This window comes from Paramormyrops kingsleyae, chromosome 12 (assembly GCF_048594095.1).
Source record: "Paramormyrops kingsleyae isolate MSU_618 chromosome 12, PKINGS_0.4, whole genome shotgun sequence".
Lineage (NCBI taxonomy): Eukaryota > Metazoa > Chordata > Actinopteri > Osteoglossiformes > Mormyridae > Paramormyrops > Paramormyrops kingsleyae.
The window spans coordinates 14,228,757-14,246,681 of record NC_132808.1 but is presented as its reverse complement, the minus strand read 5'-3'; the positions used below and the strand labels follow the sequence as shown (position 1 = coordinate 14,246,681).

Below are 17,925 nucleotides of genomic sequence, written 5' to 3'. Positions count from 1 at the left end.
TGTTTATATCTATTCCTGGATGATGCAGTACCTACTTGAGAAAGACAGCTAGGAAATCTCATATGGCTTCTTGTATGGAGTTTCCAATGGAAGATATGAAGGCTGCAGGGGTAATCATATCTGTTGTGTTGACTCATTTTGATTTTATTAAGAGGACAGAGTCTTGTGAGCAAAATAATAGTAACCCAGTTTGTAAACCACAGAAAATCAAACCTTCAATCACGTTTCCAGACATCATCCTAAAGTATTAACACAGGCCACCAAATGCAATGACCCATATTTAGCCAAGACTTAATGTAGTGCATGCCACAAAACTAAACCCTGACATACTATATAAACGCAGGACAGACTGGTCAGATACTCTGGTTGGATCTTTCAGTGACTACTCCACAGCGCCGTTTTGCACTCTGAGTTAATTTCTGGGGAGGTTCTGCAAATGCTGAAAGCAAAAAAGGTAGGTAATTGACAAATGTAACACACAAAAAGGAAAGCCTTGTGCTTTTTTCAAAAACTGGTTTTATTGCCATTCTTTGAACTTTTTGATTCTAGTAATTAAAAAAAAGATAAAACCTGGAATTTTTAAATGTTTATATACATCAAAAGTGGAGGACAAAAGTACATTTCCTGCACATTAAATCATTGTGGAAAACAAACGCCTTCCGTTCACCCCAAAGCTTTGGGGGTTAACACTGTGATCACTATCGGGATCAGAGCTGGGAGACACTGGATAGTGTCTCTTTAGCCAAGGCAGGAAGCAAGTGGCACCTGAAACCTGGTCACTCAGCAGGTTAAACAGAGATATGGGCAGAGCCCAGGGCTCAAGCGCATGGTTTCAGACAGCGCAACATGAACATCCTTCAGCTGAAGATCAGACTGATCTTTTGCTCTGTTTCATGCAAGAGCCAGAATGGTGGAAGCAGCAGAGTTAGTCACAGCAGGGTTTATAGACATATTGCCCCCTGGTGGACAATTCAGGGAGTGAGATACAGTAGGAATAATGGACAAGAGCAGCAGTTACAGCAGAGTTTTTCACCAAATTGCCTCCAGCAAGAAGATATTTATATCACAATTAAAATATAACCTTTTTGTCAAGAGATTGTAGTTGAATATAGAGTGTGGGGGGTCAGCTACAATGACTGAACACACTCAGGAAACAAGGCAAATGCATGGACGGACACACCACATTCATTTGCTGATGCAAACACACCTCAGTGGAACATGCAACAGTAAAGTGGATTTATGCATAGACTCATGGTAGGGGTTCATGTTGCATGAATCCCCTTAATCCCCTGAATGCCCATTAGTCTTCTACTGTGTGCCACTCCATGTCAGCTCTAGCAGTATGCTACCATAAGCCATGATTAACTGTAGTTGCCTTTAAGACATTCTGCAAACCGTGGTCTATTCAGTGGTCCATTATAACAGACCCACTAATTTGTGAGGGGTCCTTGATGAAAGTAATCTGAATCAGACAGACAATACATTGACAAACATTTAAGTGGGTTCATTACGCAGTACTATGTTTCAATATCAAAAAATAAAGACCCTGTTTTGTAAAGAGGGGGACTCCCAGAAACCCAGCCAATACAATGACTTTTTGTCCAGTGTCTGAAAAAAGGGCCACATTCTTCCACCTCACCATCACCTTACGGGAGACCAGGTGTTGCTTTGCTATCCATTGTGGGGTCATCAGGAATAGATAGTGATGACCTCACTTCCTCCCCCTCTGACCAACAAGACACGCTCAAGACCTTCTGTCAGCACCTCCAGAAACTCCATGTCTGCAACAGAGTCAAGGGAAATCTACTGTATCGCTTAAAGCAGGGGTCACCAACATGGTGCCCGCGGGCACCAGGATGCCCCCAAGGACCACGAGTCACCCGCAGACCTCTCAACAGTAGGCAGCATCTAAAATGTCATTTTATCCTGTTATTATTCTTCTTTAATCACATTTAGATTTATATAGATTTGAAAATTACAATATCTAAAAAAAGCATTTAAAACATGTTTATTATACATGAAGTTTAGATAAGTTTAGGAGGGCGTTTCAAGCTGGTAGCCCTTCGTATGGCTCAGTGCCCGTGAAGTAGCTCTCAGTTTCAAAAAGGTTGGTGACCCCTGGCTTAAAGGTTGTGGTCTCAGGCCTGCCAGGCACTGTATGTGAATCTTCACCTTGAGGAACATATAGGGACCAAAGTGAACAGAGCGAAGGATACAGTTCTCATCACCATCTGTGTTTCTGGGGGGCCCTGGCATGTTAAGCAGAACCAATCGAGCATCATGGGACTTGTTGACGATGACTTCATTGAGCCTGACAGCAGTATGCATGCGCCGGACATTCGAGTGGTCCCTGTAACACACACACACACACACAAACACACACCACTCACTGCAGACACAATTACATGGTGTCCAATGCTGAGACTGAAGAGTAGAATCTAAATGAAAGTATGGCAATAAGATGCCGACAGTAAATGTGTTATCAATTTTATAATATTCAACACCAGCAGGATTCAGAAGTGGACTGTAATAAGCGGACTCACGGCCGGATGTTCAGCATGTCTCGGAACCCCTCTGGAGTGTTACAGCCAGACTGGGCTTGGACTTGCAGCGCCCGCTCCTTAGTCCAGGTCATGTGGACCCGCCGGTGCTCAGATGCTGACCCACCCCCAGGCCTCTCCAGTCCCCCATCTGTGTCGTCATCATCGTCGGAACCGATGCTGGTGAGGCGCAGCATGGAATTCCTGTCCTTAACCAGCTGGGCCTAATGGAGAGACTGGCACACTTATACCAACCCAACCTCCACTCCTCTCCTACTCTGCATGGTTCCAGGGTTGGGGTTAACTCCCACTTCCCTAAATTCTGGACAAAAAACTCCAAAAACCAAATGGAATGACTAACCAACACTGAAACAGTATCCATCCAAATGGAATGACTAACCAGCACTGAAGCAGTATCCATCCAAATGGAATGACTAACCAGCACTGAAGCAGTATCCATATGGGTATCGTATCCTTTCCATAAAAGCTACATGAATGCCTAGAGCCACAAGTACAAGGAGCACATTAACACCGCAAACACTGAAGGGCCCTATAGCTACACTACCTTCCATTTCCCTGCCCTGGGACTTGAATGGGAGGCAATCACACACACGCACGCGCACACACAGGAATTGTGCTGGTTTTGTATGTGTTTTGTATGTGTTTCCCCATACCTCCAAGCAGTAGGTACAGAATATACAGTGAATTCAGATACAAGATATCTTTAGTTTTATGTAATATAGCGATGGTTTAGACACTTTAGTTTTTACATTATTTATGTGTGGTTTCCAACATAATTTCTAACCGATTATCACCCCTAGGAATTCATTTTCACATATTCTTTCTATTTCAACATTGTCAATCATAATTTTAACTTGATTTATGATTTGTTGATTCCACAATAAAAACTGTTTTACTTAAATTCAATGGTAGATTATTTATATAAAACAATTTCTTTAAGATTTTCAATTCACTTTTTACTGTATTCAGCGGCAGTTTTTCCCGGAGCAATACATATTAGTGTCGTCAGCAAATAAAACAAATGTTAACAATTTAGACACTTTACAAATGTATAAATAACTTAGAGCCTAGCACTGAACTTGGTGGAACTCCACAAGTAACCTTCAATAAATCAAATTTGACATTATTTATCAGTACATATTGATATCCATCATCAACTTCATAGCCAAGAGTATGCTATTTGTCTAATTCCATCTGCACACACACTGGCCCTAGTCGATAAGACTGCTTACCCCTGACTTATGTCATCAAAGCTCAAATGCATCCTTTACAAATGAAATAACTGGGGAGTTATGAAAGTGAAACAGAGGAACAACATTCAGAATGTGACTGCAGTGGATGGCTCACCTCCCGCTCTCTGTCCGACTTGGAAAGCCTCATCTGTCTGAGCATCTGGGACCTTTGCTCCATCATGAGCGTTCGCTCATATGTGTAGGCACTGATGTCGCTGTCATGCTGACAGCCAGGAGACAGGAGACAGGACAGGAAGACACCATATGGAAATAGGTGAAATTAAAGAACCACATTCACAAGTGTAACAAAACATAAAAGTCGGAAGAGTAAAGTATGACTTTACCATCTCCACCACCTCCACCTCTGCCTCGATGCGGAGGTGGTACAGGAATGTTGCCAGGTCCTTCTTCATCTGGATGGAGTTGTCCTCCATCTGGGCAACTGTGAAGATTCGCATGCCACACTTCTTCCATACCTGAGTGAGGACAGGGAAGAAACACTACAGCTGCACAAATCCATTCACGAGTCATCATTCTTCTTTCTTTCATGGCCGCATGTTAACATATGTTCTCTAATTTCCCAAAGACAAAGTACAAGTAAGCATCTAAATTACTTGTCTTGCATTATTAACATGATTGAATGCTTCCCTGTAGCTTCAACTAGAAATGGCTGCCATGTTGCATAGGCCTGTGTTAGATTATGCATGATGTTCCATGATACTGGACATCGTGAGCATCTGGCAGGCACAGACCTTGTGCTGTCGCAACAGGAAGGGCAGTAGCATGAGCATGCCACCATCGTGGACGATCCACCAGACGTCAATGGTGCCTTCGGTGCAGCACTCGCTGTTCGTGGGGAAGAGCGAGATGTTCTTGGGCACCAGCAGTGCTAGGCGGCCCGCTGTGGTCACACGCACAGTGTCTGCCATATAAAGAGGGGTCCGCCGTTACTGAAACATGTTGACAAATCAACTGGGAACCCCCTCCTTCCTCACTGGCTCCTCCACACTCACTAATGAAGGTCTTCCAGGACTGCGGGTCCTCGCTTTGCCTCCAGGCATGTGGCCAGCCCATCACCACCGTGTTGGGCCGCATGCCGCCCAGGCCGCTGGACTGTATCATATGACTGATACCCTCACGCGGCTTCTGGGATATGATACACTGGCAGAAGCCCTTCACCCGCTCCTGCTCCATCAAGTTCTTCAGTGTCTAAAAATAAAGAAAATGTGGGGACAGGGGCAAGGACAAGTCAGTCCTAGAGTATGACACAGCATCTGTGTGAGAAGTGAAAGAACAACAGAAATAGTAATTGCCTATGAAGAATGACATCACAAAGTGCTGCATAATCCATCCTAGGACTGGACGATATGGCAAAAATTTATATCACGATATATTTCTTAATTTTGGTCGATACGATATAATTCTGATATCGATATGGACAATATTAAAAAGCCTCAGGAAAAAACTGACGAGGACACACACAATGGATGTCTGCAAACTGAATTTGCAAAGTCTATAATACCTCCAGGCTCCTCCTATTAAAATTATATATATTTTTTTTTTAAATAAAAACAGTACAAAAAAAAATAAGGTTCACTTTTTATTTGTATTTAGCCTTTACAAACAAGAAATGTGAAATAAACTATCAAATAAATAAAACTCTCAGACTTATTAACAATAATAATAAAATATAATATATAATATATATAATATATATAATAAAAACTCAGCTTATTAACAATAATATATTTCCATTTAAACTAAAACAGGCTGATTATTCATATACTGTATATTATATGATACAGTATATATGTATATCGAAATATCGGAAATGTGTTTAAAAATCGTATCACCGTTATTGAAAAAAATTATATCGCGATATATATTGATATCGAATTATTGTCCAGCCCTAATCCATCCATTCATCCATTGTCTGAAACCACTCGTCACAGCAGGTCCAGAGCCTATGGGTACAAGGCAAGGACCAACCCAGGATGGGGCACCAACCCAGGATGGGGCACCAACCCAGGATGGGGCACCAACCCAGGATGGGGCACCAACCCATCCCAGAGCACACACATAACTTTCACTCACACATGCACACAAATCAGGAACTCTGGTTAACATCAGCATGTCTTTGGATTGTGGGGAGAAACGGGGATACCCAGAGGAGAGAGAACATGCAAACTGCTCACACATGGAGCCATGGTGGAGACTGCAACCCTGGTCCCTGAGATGTGAGGCAACTGTGCTAGCCACTGCCCGGTCACCACCCACCACATAATCCAAGTGAAATACACGAGGAAAAGAGATACCACTTTACAATAAGGTTATCCTTATATAGGAAATATGAACAGTTTATAATCAGGTTATTAATTAGGTCGTAACACTTCATACACAATTGTTTATGTTAAATACAATAGTTACAATATATATTTTTTTTAATGAGTTACTACCTTTGTAACTGGCAAAAGGGAGCCTTACTGTAAAGTCTTACCAAAAAAATAAAAAATAAATTATAAAAGAATAACCTGTTCAGCTGCAAGTGCATCCCCGTAGCAGTGGAGGAAGTTCCCAGAGATGACAGTGCCCACAATTGTAAGGCCCTTCCCAGCCTTCAGCTGAGAGGCGAAGGTGAGAAGATGTGGGGACTTGACATGGGCATCCTCATCAAGTTTCAGCAGCACTAACAACTGGGGCCTGCAGGGGGAGCCAGCACAACAGAAAGGAGGGAACACAGGACAATTAACGAGTGTCCTGTACAGTATGAAAGCTTAAAATATAACCTGTGATGGACAAATCATGTGTTATACCTCCAGTTCTTGGTGTGTGGTGGTCCCTCCTCCAGCCTAAGGAGGGCATATCTAGCTGCACTGAGAGACAGGCCTCTTATGCCGTCCCCCCATTCCTTTTCAGCCCTGGAGCACAAAGACAAGCACAACATTAAACTTCTACACAAGCCTGCACATATTTCTGCCCAATATACACAGACAAAAGTAAACAATTAAGCTGCACAGGTACCCAGTCACACCAAACAATGGATCGGGTTTGAGTTCTAAGTCAGCTTTAGTCAAAATTAACGAACTGGAGATGTGAACCCAAAAGTACCATAGGGTATGTGTGGACACCCCTAATCTCTGATCAAATGAGGATTTTTCCAATGATTTGCAAATCTTCTTATATTTTAGGTACTTACTTTCATAACTAGAAATACCATTAATTCCAGAAGAATGACTTTTTAATTAAATCTACAAACAGCAAGGTACACACGTCACTAAATCAAAATACTGACGACTCTAGTTAAATGGTCTCTATGGTAACGCACCCGTGGTACTCAATGTACTTGTAGATCATGCCAGCAATCACCATGGCGACAATGGCATAGTACCATGATGATATGAACATCAGGGCAAGGCAGATCATCATACCCAAAAATGACAGGGTCCTAAAGCAAGACAAAAACAGAGTTATTCCCACATGTGTGCCTGCGGCAGTGAGACTATCTGGGAGGTAGAGCATGTCAGTACCAATGGTAGTAAGAGAAGCGTGGTCTCCAGTTGGGTGTCCGCAGCAGGGTCTGTACAGCACAGGCCAGGTTCACAAACAAATAACACATTAAAAAGAACCTGAAAAACAGAGGCGGGAAGTCTTAGCACATGTGCCCATTCATCAGCACAGACAGGAGCATACGTGCATGTATGTGCGCACACTCACACACACACATACACACACACACACACACACTCACATTGACAAAATGGGGGCAACGAGGTCCAGTGAAGCGATGAGGATGCCCAGTTCAGCTATCAGCGCTGTCAGAAGTAGAGCCCATGTCGGTTCACCATTCGCCTTTCCGTGGCCGAACACCTGCCACACAGCAGAGACGTTTTAAATACTTACGGACAACAAGAAATGACAAAACGGGAGAGAGGGGGAATGATGACGTGGTGCCTGACCCTCAGGAAGGGAATTATGTTGTCCTTAGCGATGGCCTGCAGTAGGCGAGGCGCCCCAGTCAGTGACTGGAGGCCGGCACCACATGTGGAGAAAAAGGAGCCAATCACAATGATCCAGGGAGAAGGCCAGGCAAGAGTGCCAACTACCAAGTGTCCCTGCACTGACTCCCCAAATCTGTAGGGGCATCAAAGAGACAATCTTTTAATCAACGTACACCACTCAGCCTTTTCCCAGGCTAATAATGATCGTGTGTCCGACAGTCTCACAACAGATCTGGCAAACTCATACACACAGCCACACAGTGCACTCACTTGTCTCTAAGGACCACTCCTTCAATGCATGCGCCAAAAAGGACCACACTGCTCAGATCTGACTCCAGTGTTGAGGACTAAAGCCCTTAAAAGTAAACATGATGCAGAAACACAAAAGCCACCACTCACTTCAACTAAATAATTTTAAAGGGAAAAAGAGTGACAAGGAAAGCCAAATTAGAAGGTGAAGGAGATTAACCATGAGGAAGACTATGAAGGCCTGTATGAGGGAGAGGGGAATCTATGAAGATGGTGGGGGTGCAGGAGAAGGATACAGACAAGGGAGGTGGTAAGGATGGCCAGGATTGTGCCTATAGGAATGGATCGTTGGGCATCCTTCAGATCCCCAGACCGGTTGGAGCCAGCCATGATGCCTATAAAAAGGGAGAGACAGCAAGAGGAGAGGGAAGCCCTGGCTTTGAATGTCTGAGCTGCGATGAACATACAGCTGAAACACTTACAAACATTTAAGTACATTTTCAGTGACCATCTAGAAGAAAATATACAAATTCTAATCCAACTATCAGAAGCTAAAAATGGTGTGTGAAGGTGTTTTGCAATAACTGTCATCCAGTTTTCTGATTATTAATTTCTTTTCCCATTACAAAGTCAAAAAACCAGGGACTACCTGTGACAGAAGGAAAGAATATTCCCACCAATACTGTAAAAGACGTGGTGATGTCAGCAATGACATAAAGATGTTGATTGGTCACTGGGTGTGGAATGCCGGGAGAGGAGACTGATGGCTTCTCAAGCACCTCCCCTTTGCTGAGGTAAGAACTCCACATGTTGTCTAAAATGAAAAAGGAAAGAGTATAGAGAATTTAGAACTTATTTAGATACATCGCGTTTCCCTATAGATATCAGCAATATTAAGTCGGAATACTATCATTCACTAAAGCAAACTACTCAAACCTAATGAATGTCCTGATACGATTTATCGAAAACCATATTTTTCTTCATTTTGTTTCCATAGGGAAATGACACCACTCTTGAAACCACATGATTTTCAGCTTCATTCATCTAATTGAAGAAGAACGATCATCCGATTAAGTTTCTATGAAAGCTGTGCTTCAATTGCAGCGGCAATGCAATGGCAACAGAAGCATGCGAACACTTATGGATACGTCAGTCAGGTACCAGCAATAACGCCACTAGCGAGCCCTGGGATGCTGAAATTGGTGGTTGTGTTGCTGTGGGCAAAGAAGTCATCGCAGGGGGCGTCGAGCTCTGGACCCTTGCAGAAGTTGGCCCAGAGGTCAGTTGTGTTCTCCGTTGGGCCTAGACCCATGGTCGTGTCATTCAGCACCAGGCTGTCCTGCACCCATTTCTTTGCACAGCGCCCATCGGGGAACGCGTGGGCTGATAGGGTGCGGTTTCCCAAGAAGCATACACTGGCAAGAACAGAGACAACCACATGTAAGAGGTTCCTTCCAACGCAACTCCATGTTTAAAATGCTGCTATGTGGTCAATATATGGTCATGTAACTCACTTGGAGCCCCGTGGGCCAAAGGCGGAGACCAGAGCGCCGGTGTAGATGGACAGGATGGACACAATGACACAGGCCAGGAAGATGGACGCCAGCTTGTTGACATACTTGACGCCCACGAAGACCAGGGTGGACAAGAGCAGCAGAAAAATGGAGCCATATACTCGCATGTTGTTCAATCTGGCTGCCCCATCACCATCCTCATCATGGAATATGGCCGCAGAAGGTGTGATATACGTCTGAGAAAAGGGCAAGGGTGAATGAAGGGAGAGGGAAATAAAGGAAGAGAGGAGAGAGATTATGAGGATATAGAAGGAGCGATGTCATTTTAGCCTTATAACTAATGCCATCCACAATTACTCATCAGTTGATGGGTGATTTATCCAAAGCATGCTATGGACACAGTGATTCCAAGGTACCAGAGTGAAGGAGGGTAAAAATAAGAAGGAACAACCACAGAGAAGCAAAGCTGGGCAAGAAGACAACAGGATAAGCTAGAGGGGTCAAGAGGTCACGGCACACCCTGCTACAGAGCACTGCGATGCATGCGCGCAGACAAACACACAAACAGCACCACAGAGCTTACTAAAGTGATAGTTCCAGCACATGGGGAGACCAAGGATGAAGTGGCAGGTAGTATGAGTGCAGGAGCTGAATTCTAACAATCTTTAAAGTCAGTCAGAGCAAAAACACAATTTTGGTGAAGATGGCGATGATTATGGTGGTGGTGAGGACAACGAAGGCTCTCCCACCAGAAGGATTTCGATGGCGCCCAGGATGTACATGGCCCCGGAGAAGGTGGTGCCCAGGTAGAAGCACAGCCCCACCGCCCCCCCAAACTCTGGACCCAGGGATCGAGAGATCATAAAGTAGGACCCCCCCGCTGGAGAGAGAACAGGAAAAGGTGGGATGGGGGTATCAGAAAACGAAACAGAATAAGGCATATAGAGAACAACAACAGATATGGGATAAAGGATGGACGGGGCAAGAAAAAAAAACAGGGAATTGGAAAAGTGAAGAACAAGAGAAAGATCGATGAACATTAGTATCATTACACAGCAGTAAAGATGGACATTAGTATCATTATATAGTATCACAATATAGAGTGCCGTTATAACTACCTACAGAGTAACAGTGTTAGAGTAGCGTCTGTAAGCAGAGATGAACTTCACACATTTCTAGTGAGAAACGCTATGCTCCTGATAACAGTCCACTGTGGATATATACACAAAAGGCATGGAGGCAGCGGAACTTTTTATAAATACATCAGCTACACGTAGCAACCTTGTTTTGAAGTAGGCAAACATCTAACCACAGAGAAAAAAGAACAGCTTCATGCTCAGCAGGAGATCTGCACACCACCTATGCTAAAATCACTACATGGGAATGTAGGAAATACATACCGGGTACCACCCCATTAGTAGCAATAGCACTCATAGAGATGGCGGTCAACATGGTCTGGGGAGAGAGAGATTGTCGTCCTGTGATAAGACTAAAATCATCATTTTAAGTGGCATATTTAAAAAGAAAATGTACATTTGCATGAATGTATGATCGGCATGTGTATTCACCTACTGTGCTATGCATAACTGACTGCACTCAAGTGTTTAAGAGTACAAAAGTGTGGCATGAAATCTACACATCGTATTATACACATGGATATTACACATTACATCCAAGTATTTGGGTCAGAAATTATTTAGATGGTATTATAAAAAAACATAGCCTACAGTCAAAACATTTCGCCATAGACACAGACGAGTCTAGCCAGGGACATGTCTGTTCATGTATGGCAAGGTTTTACGATCCTTTATCTGGGTAGGTGGAGATGTAAAAATGGTGAACAGATGTAGGTGTATAAAGTTGTGTGAGATGTCTACTGCCACACTGGGCGTGACACTGACGCAGCTGCAGCAGACGAAGACGATGCAGACTGCCTGCAGCACCCCGGCTGTTCCCACCACCCAGGTGAGTCGCAGGAACAGGATGACGCCGAATATGTTCTGCAGACACGGCAGGTAGACGCCCATGAAGGTACCCATCTGGGGAGCCTGGTTGAGAGACAGGATGTCAGGGCCGGGAGAAGGATTGATGACTGCAAGTGGGAAGAGGCGTGGAAAAGGCACCTTGCTGGGCTTCCTCTTCTCACCGATGTTCTCCGCCTCCTCGTGCTCCTTGGCCCCCTGTGTCAGGTTAGTGTAGTTGGCCAGACGACTGAGAAGTGACGACACCTTTGGCCGGGTGTCCATCTCCTCCTAGGAAAAGGGAAGTACAGAGAGTGTAGCATCACCGATCAACACTCTGTTACCACGTAACACTGCCTGGACACAGCACAGGAGGGACAGCATAGAAGGTAAATAACATCAAGACTGATTTTTGGTACACCGAATTTAACAGGTACCATTTAAATGTCCCAGAGAAAATGACTTTAATATATGCAGAATAACAACAGAAGAAACATTTTCACAGTGCAAAAACTGAACCAATATCATCCAGATTAACAATTAAGGTTAACAGCCGATCTCTATTTTATACAGACCATACCGATTTCACACGTTGAAATATGCTTTCCTAGGTTACCAAGTACACCTGGTACAGAAACAAAGTTTCTTAAGTTTATAGCCTTCAATATCGGTCAGCTTGAATACATCTCTATAGCAACAATCTGTGTCATCACTATCGTGGGTCTTTGTATATTAATTTTCATCTTTCAACAGCAAGTTTGATTTTTATTTTCATCTCCCACCAGCATTAAACACAGCACCCATATTTCCGAATGACTCCTAATCTTCTGCTTGGAAACTCTGATTGATTGAACAGCTGGTGGTGAATCCTCTAGTGGGTTTTAACGCCCATAATGTTAAACACAACACACAATGCTGCTTTGCCTGCTGTATCTTGCATCGTATAACAATTTCAGGGAATAAAGAACATGTTTTTTTAAACACCATTGAAGCCATCTTCGTGGTCCCTAATGTTTTCATTATAGTGCCGCTGACTTCAGCCTTTTGCTTATTTTTAAGCAAGCTGTGATTTTGTGACAGGTTTTTCAACAGGAACAATGCAGAAGCATGCAGTGATGAAAACCATAGAAAAACTGAATGTATAATTTTACATAAGCTAAAGACAACTGCATAAAATAACTACAGCTTCCAAGTAAATTATTCTGTCAGTGTTCTAGTCTGCTACTGAAACACTTGTCCGCAAAAGCTTTTACTATAGCTGACAGCATGCCAATCAAGCCAGTAAATCTTCTGCCCAGCCTTGAGATTACGCAGTATATACTAGCCAAGTGGACTGAACTGACAAGGCAAATCAGTAAAATATATACAAACTGATAAGACACTGAAAGAAGCAAAAGCAAGGTACAGTCCACAGAGAGCAAATTACTGCGGCAAATCAGGTAATAAGACGGAAAAAGCTCCCCTACTGACCTCAAACAGAGCCAAGTTCCTATCATAAAAGTCATCGTCATCCACACTGTGCGAGTTATTGATATACACATTGGACAGCTTTCCGTGGCCATCTGCATGGGAAATGAAAGACAGAAACAATATTACAGAGGAATAAAAGCACACTTCTTAGACACTGATTAAAACATCCCTTTCATTGGTCAAAATCTAAACATCTCGTAATAGTCAAATCACCTTGGAAGGAGAAAGTGTTTCATTTCTTTTTCTAGTAAATCATTTATCCGATTTAGAAAGTCCAGGGAACAACACTCAAAGTGCGAAATTGGCTACCCATAAGCTAAATTCGCCAAAACATCTTTTGCAATCCTAATGATTGTTCCTTTTCAATATCATTTAAGGCATGTTTTAAAAAAGAAAAAACTAAAAAAAAAAATAGTCCAAAGTTTACCACTGCTACTTTTGCATGAGCTCTACATGCATGCATGAGCCAATCGTAATCACTTTCATCTTTTCAGTCTGGTACGTTTGTGAGAAATTTAACAGAGATGAGTGAGGAGAAGAAAACCAAGCAAGAATCAGTCACCAAAAGATATCTGTATTCTAATGTATTGAAATATTTTAGATTCAATAGAGACACTATTGATCAAAAGCAAGTGTTTTATTGGCACTGTTTTGCGTCAGCACAACCCACAGCAACACCACTAACTTATTTGACAGACTATGTAGATAACTTCTATTTGCTTGTGTGTCCTAACACCTCACAACTGAACTTTCTCCCACACATTTTCATTTCGCAATCACCTCATTTTCAGTTGACCTGGACAGCTCTAGCTGGGCAGAAATTTTGTGAACTGACTTGTTGGAAAGATGACGCCAAGTGGACAGTCACTAACCTCTTCTGTACAACCGCCCATTCTGCAGCGAATGTTTGTTGCTGGAAATTGAGTGAATGTGTTCTTAATACACTTGTCAGCAATGGTTATGGCTTCATTGTCCACATGCTTTTGGGCATACACTGTAAGGACTGTAAAGTGAGTGCTTTTCTAAAGAATACAACACAACCTTACATGGAATCCTACGCAAACACCTACTGCACTAACTACTACTGCATTGGTCTCTATTCAGGATCGTCTCCTCATTGGCCCAGACCAGGTGGTGCAGAGGCCAGCCAGCTGGCTTGCTTGCATCCTATTAGGACGTTTCAGGTTGCGAGTGTACCCTGCATAAGTCACCTCAGCACTTAAGCTGCAGCAAACAGACACATTCCAACAGCACATGGTCAAAGTAACACACAGATGTGTAAAGAGCCACTGGACAGCAGCCTTAAAGCTCCAATCTTATGCTGGTCTGACGCTACAGACCCAACCTGCTTCCCACCACCTCCATTCACCCATATTCAGAGAGCGATAAAATTAGAGCTGACTGATTATGGCAAAAATCACAATCACGATTATTTTGGTCAATATCAACATCGTGATTATTCAACACGATTACTCATTGACTCGACCCATTCGAAATATCATGTATTTATTGAAGTTTTAATTTTAAAAACTTGTCTTTTTAACAGTACATTTCCTTGAGCATATAATTCAACAGAGAAATAAAAAAGGGGCTGGAAAGGGGTGCACTGGATTTATAACAAGACAAAATGGGAGCATCATTATGAAACAAAATGCGACAATCATTTCATCTCCATTATTTTGTTTTGATAATCACTGGAAGCCAAAATCATAACTGAAATTAAAATTCAATTAACTGCCCAGCCCTAGAAGAACCCCTGTGTCGAAGTGTCATCAGCATAAATCACAGACCTTAAATTACAACTCATTTGCATTAGCATGCATCTATGTGAGGATGCACGTGTGTGCTGCTGTACACAATTCATTTGGCAAAGTATATGACAGTTTCAGTCACATTGCAATAAAGATGAAGTGTAATACAAACTAGCATGAGAAACAGTTCCTTAGACAGCTCTCTCACCTTGCTCAGTGTTGCTCCGGTCAGGTGTATCGGCCCCTGCGGTTCCCGCGGAGGTGGTGACTGCACCAGACGCTTCGCTCGGGGGCTCGCTGCGGCTCACACTCTCGCGGGATCCAAAACGCACACGGCCACTTGATCTAGAGCTCACATCTGGCGATGTGTCCGACAAGCCCGGGATGTCCTCTGCTTTGGTCGGCGTCACAGTAAACCGTACTGAAGTCATTGCTATTATGTGTCAGTGTGTCTGGATGGATTATGCAAAGGTTCTTTTCACACTCGTTTATATCTCTCTGCTGGCATATAACTATGTGTGCATTTATGGCTCTTCATTCTGATGGATAAAAGTGTAATTATAAACTACTTTTTGAGTGGAATTTTAGTTCAGAATATGCTAGCACTAAAGTGGTACGGATGTACTGCAGTTAACTGCTGCAGATACTCCTAAGCGGAGAAATGAGTACTTCCTCCGTCATGGTTTCGTTCAACATTTTATCAGTGTTAGATTAACCTGCAGGTTTTGCAAAATTAAGGTGCTATTGTGTTTGGGGTGGGGGCGGGGAGGGGGTGAAAGAAATTCAAAGAATTACGTTAATATCAAACGTAAATCACAGATATTCCAGATATTCAGAGAAAGCATTAAGCTGGCTACTAAAAAGCGAGGATATAAATGTTAACCTCTAAAAATTCATGTGCAGTTAGCAGCACCATTGCAGTCCCCCGTCTTTTGTGGCCCGTCATGGTCAGACAAAAATAACATTGTCCTATTCTTACAAGCACACCGTCACTTAAAACGCCGTGAAATTCCCACAGAAAAACTGAATTGAGCTGCAACCTGGCGTAGCTCCCCGGAGCGGGCGGTTCTGTCCGGCCGGGGACCGATTCCTTGCGGTAAGATGTTATTTCTCTAATACACCAAAGCGGTTCCAGCCAGTTTGCCGCAGCAGCCGGCGTAAGAGATTATTTATTTAAAAAGGCAGGAGCGCATCGCAAGCTTGTCGGGGTTTGGGTCTTACCGGTAAATCCCGCATGTTTTCACTAGACCGCGGCGTAAGGGCGTGGGTACATAAGCTGACATGTTTGACAATCTGCGCGCCGGGGGACTAATGAGGCGCCGGCATCCGGGGTGGCGAACGCTCGGAGTCGCACGCGTCCCCAGACAGGGAGCAGCGCACAGGCGGGACGCCTGACGGCCAGTCTGCGCCGCCGCTGAGTATCTTTCAGTCGGACACCGAGGGAATCCTTTCATGAACAATTTGGCGGCGGTGCATCGCTGGATTTGGGGACCGGCAGGTGGACGCGGTTTGAAGACACGCAAATATCGCCGCCGGTTAACCCAATAAAGCACGCGAGCTTAAGTTTCTGGCTTCGACCAACTAAAAACCAGACAATAAAAATGTCTTAAACCAACAGATTAAACAAGCCTACAATATAATTCAAATACCAGGTGTGTTATATGCTATTGTCGTTTTTATTAGTTATATACGGTGTAAGCAACGTAAAAATGTATCTCGCGACATATTGTACTAACAGTATCTTACAATAAGGTAAATTAGCTATCCATAAAAATCAATCAAGGAGACAAATTAGTCAATAGAGGCTGTATAATTCCAGCCGGCTGAGTAGAGCTCAGTACTTTCAGATTTATTCCAACTTGTTTTTTACTCGAACCTGCCGCTTATTTATTTTCATTTCATATAACGTAATAACTTCCGCGCTTAAGGATTTGCCGGTTTGTCCTTGTACAACTACATTACGAAATGGATGAAAACATGCTTTTTACCCAGTGGTTCCTACTAGCGCCTTATGTTCCCAGTGTCCGCATTTTCATTGCTCTTCTTGGTTCCAGCGAATCCTAGGCGCGTCCACTCGCCGCGTACAGTGTCCGTTGAGCTGCTGCGTGCGCGCCGCCGAGCGCCTCGGTATCCAGGCGTGCGCGCCGCCGGCCTGTACTTCCTCTTTCGCTTTGTTCCGTGCGCAGTTCTACGCACGTGGGCTGCTGGTAGAACATAACCATTAATTCCAGTGGCCTGTACTACGAAGCGGGGTTACTGGCTTATCGGGGTAACTTGCCGGATTTAAGGTACCACAGTTTAAATGGACTTCATATTCACTCACTTACATTTTGCCCAGACTACCTTAAATCCAACAAGTTACCCCGATAAGACAGTAACCCCGCTTCGTAGTACAGGCCACAGGGTTTTCAGAGTTACGACAGATTGGGTTATTTTAGAAACAAAGTAGCGGGGGAGAGGGTTAGTGCAATATATCATATTTAATTGTTTTATCTCCTACTGGAATATTTACTTTATTAATCGTTATATTCACACACCTATTTCTCTGATGGAGAACGAGTGGGAACTATGCAGTGTTTGCGGTGTTTACTAGTCATAATCGTTTTAGCGTACATACGTTGTTGCCAGTTTAAGAGTGTGTTTGAAATGTAACGGTAAGACTAGAGATTATATGTGTTGTGATTATTACAATAATATGTGGTCAAAATTCCAGATAATTGGGCCAGATATATAAGAAAACCTTGAAAATATTGGGAGAGGGTAATGGGGACAATGCCAAATTGGTCTATGACAGAATGTCGTATTGCAGATATTGGATGTGTGCTAGCCCCAGTGATCTTGTTTCCTACACAAAGACTGAGAAATACAAGAATACCTTTTCTAATACCTGAACTACGTTTGACAGGAGTGGGATGACAAGGAACATGTCTTAGTTTCATTTCTGTAGCAGGACCAGCAATACACAACAAACTAATGAGATACAGGCTTTTTCTGGAAGAGAGCTGGCCAGAACTGTTGGTCAAGACCTAATTTCCTTACTGTTAACTCTGAAAAGTTAGTGGATTGTTAAATCAAGTGGGTCAAATGTTTATTTTTTCCACATGGTATCAAATGTATTTGTATGATTACCACTAAAATCTCACTCCCTTTTCCTTTCAGTCTTTTCCTGCTGTTTCTCATTGTCGGCCT

General features: G+C 43.2%; 1 protein-coding gene across 4 annotated transcripts; it reads right to left on the bottom strand.

The window, feature by feature from the left end:
* Positions 1-493: 493 nt before the first annotated feature.
* LOC111856446 (solute carrier family 12 member 6-like) lies at positions 494-16,903 on the bottom strand. Of its 4 annotated transcripts, XM_023836410.2 has the most exons (25): positions 16,725-16,899; positions 14,945-15,477; positions 12,986-13,077; positions 11,678-11,806; positions 11,456-11,602; positions 10,955-11,009; positions 10,304-10,434; positions 9,555-9,790; positions 9,202-9,455; positions 8,690-8,854; positions 8,337-8,435; positions 8,062-8,119; positions 7,750-7,924; positions 7,542-7,660; positions 7,321-7,419; positions 7,119-7,238; positions 6,607-6,711; positions 6,325-6,493; positions 4,807-5,002; positions 4,546-4,715; positions 4,138-4,269; positions 3,909-4,016; positions 2,544-2,764; positions 2,217-2,350; positions 494-1,781 (listed from the first exon to the last, which is right to left on the bottom strand). In XM_023836410.2, exons 2-25 carry the CDS (start codon positions 15,165-15,167, stop codon positions 1,690-1,692), a joined length of 3,429 nt encoding a protein of 1,142 aa, XP_023692178.1. In that variant the 5' UTR covers positions 15,168-15,477; positions 16,725-16,899; the 3' UTR covers positions 494-1,689. The 4 variants fall into 4 exon arrangements, with proteins under 4 accessions (XP_023692178.1, XP_023692175.1, XP_023692177.1 ...); XM_023836407.2 differs by having other exon boundaries at positions 11,456-11,806; positions 16,725-16,903; XM_023836409.2 differs by lacking the exon at positions 16,725-16,899 and adding an exon at positions 15,958-16,082 and having other exon boundaries at positions 11,456-11,806.
* Positions 16,904-17,925: the final 1,022 nt, after the last annotated feature.

What these genes read in the sequence shown, in the direction of transcription:
- LOC111856446 (XM_023836407.2), bottom strand. Translation starts at nt 15,167, where the DNA reads ATGACTTCAGTACGGTTTACTGTGACGCCGACCAAAGCAGAGGACATC. An exon ending in GGAACTTGGCTCTGTTTGAG is followed by an intron (nt 11,807 to 12,985) that starts GTCAGTAGGGGA and finishes CCCTTTTCCTAG; the next exon opens with GAGGAGATGGACACCCGGCC. An exon ending in TCCTGTTGCGACAGCACAAG is followed by an intron (nt 4,270 to 4,545) that starts GTCTGTGCCTGC and finishes GTCCTCACTCAG; the next exon opens with GTATGGAAGAAGTGTGGCAT.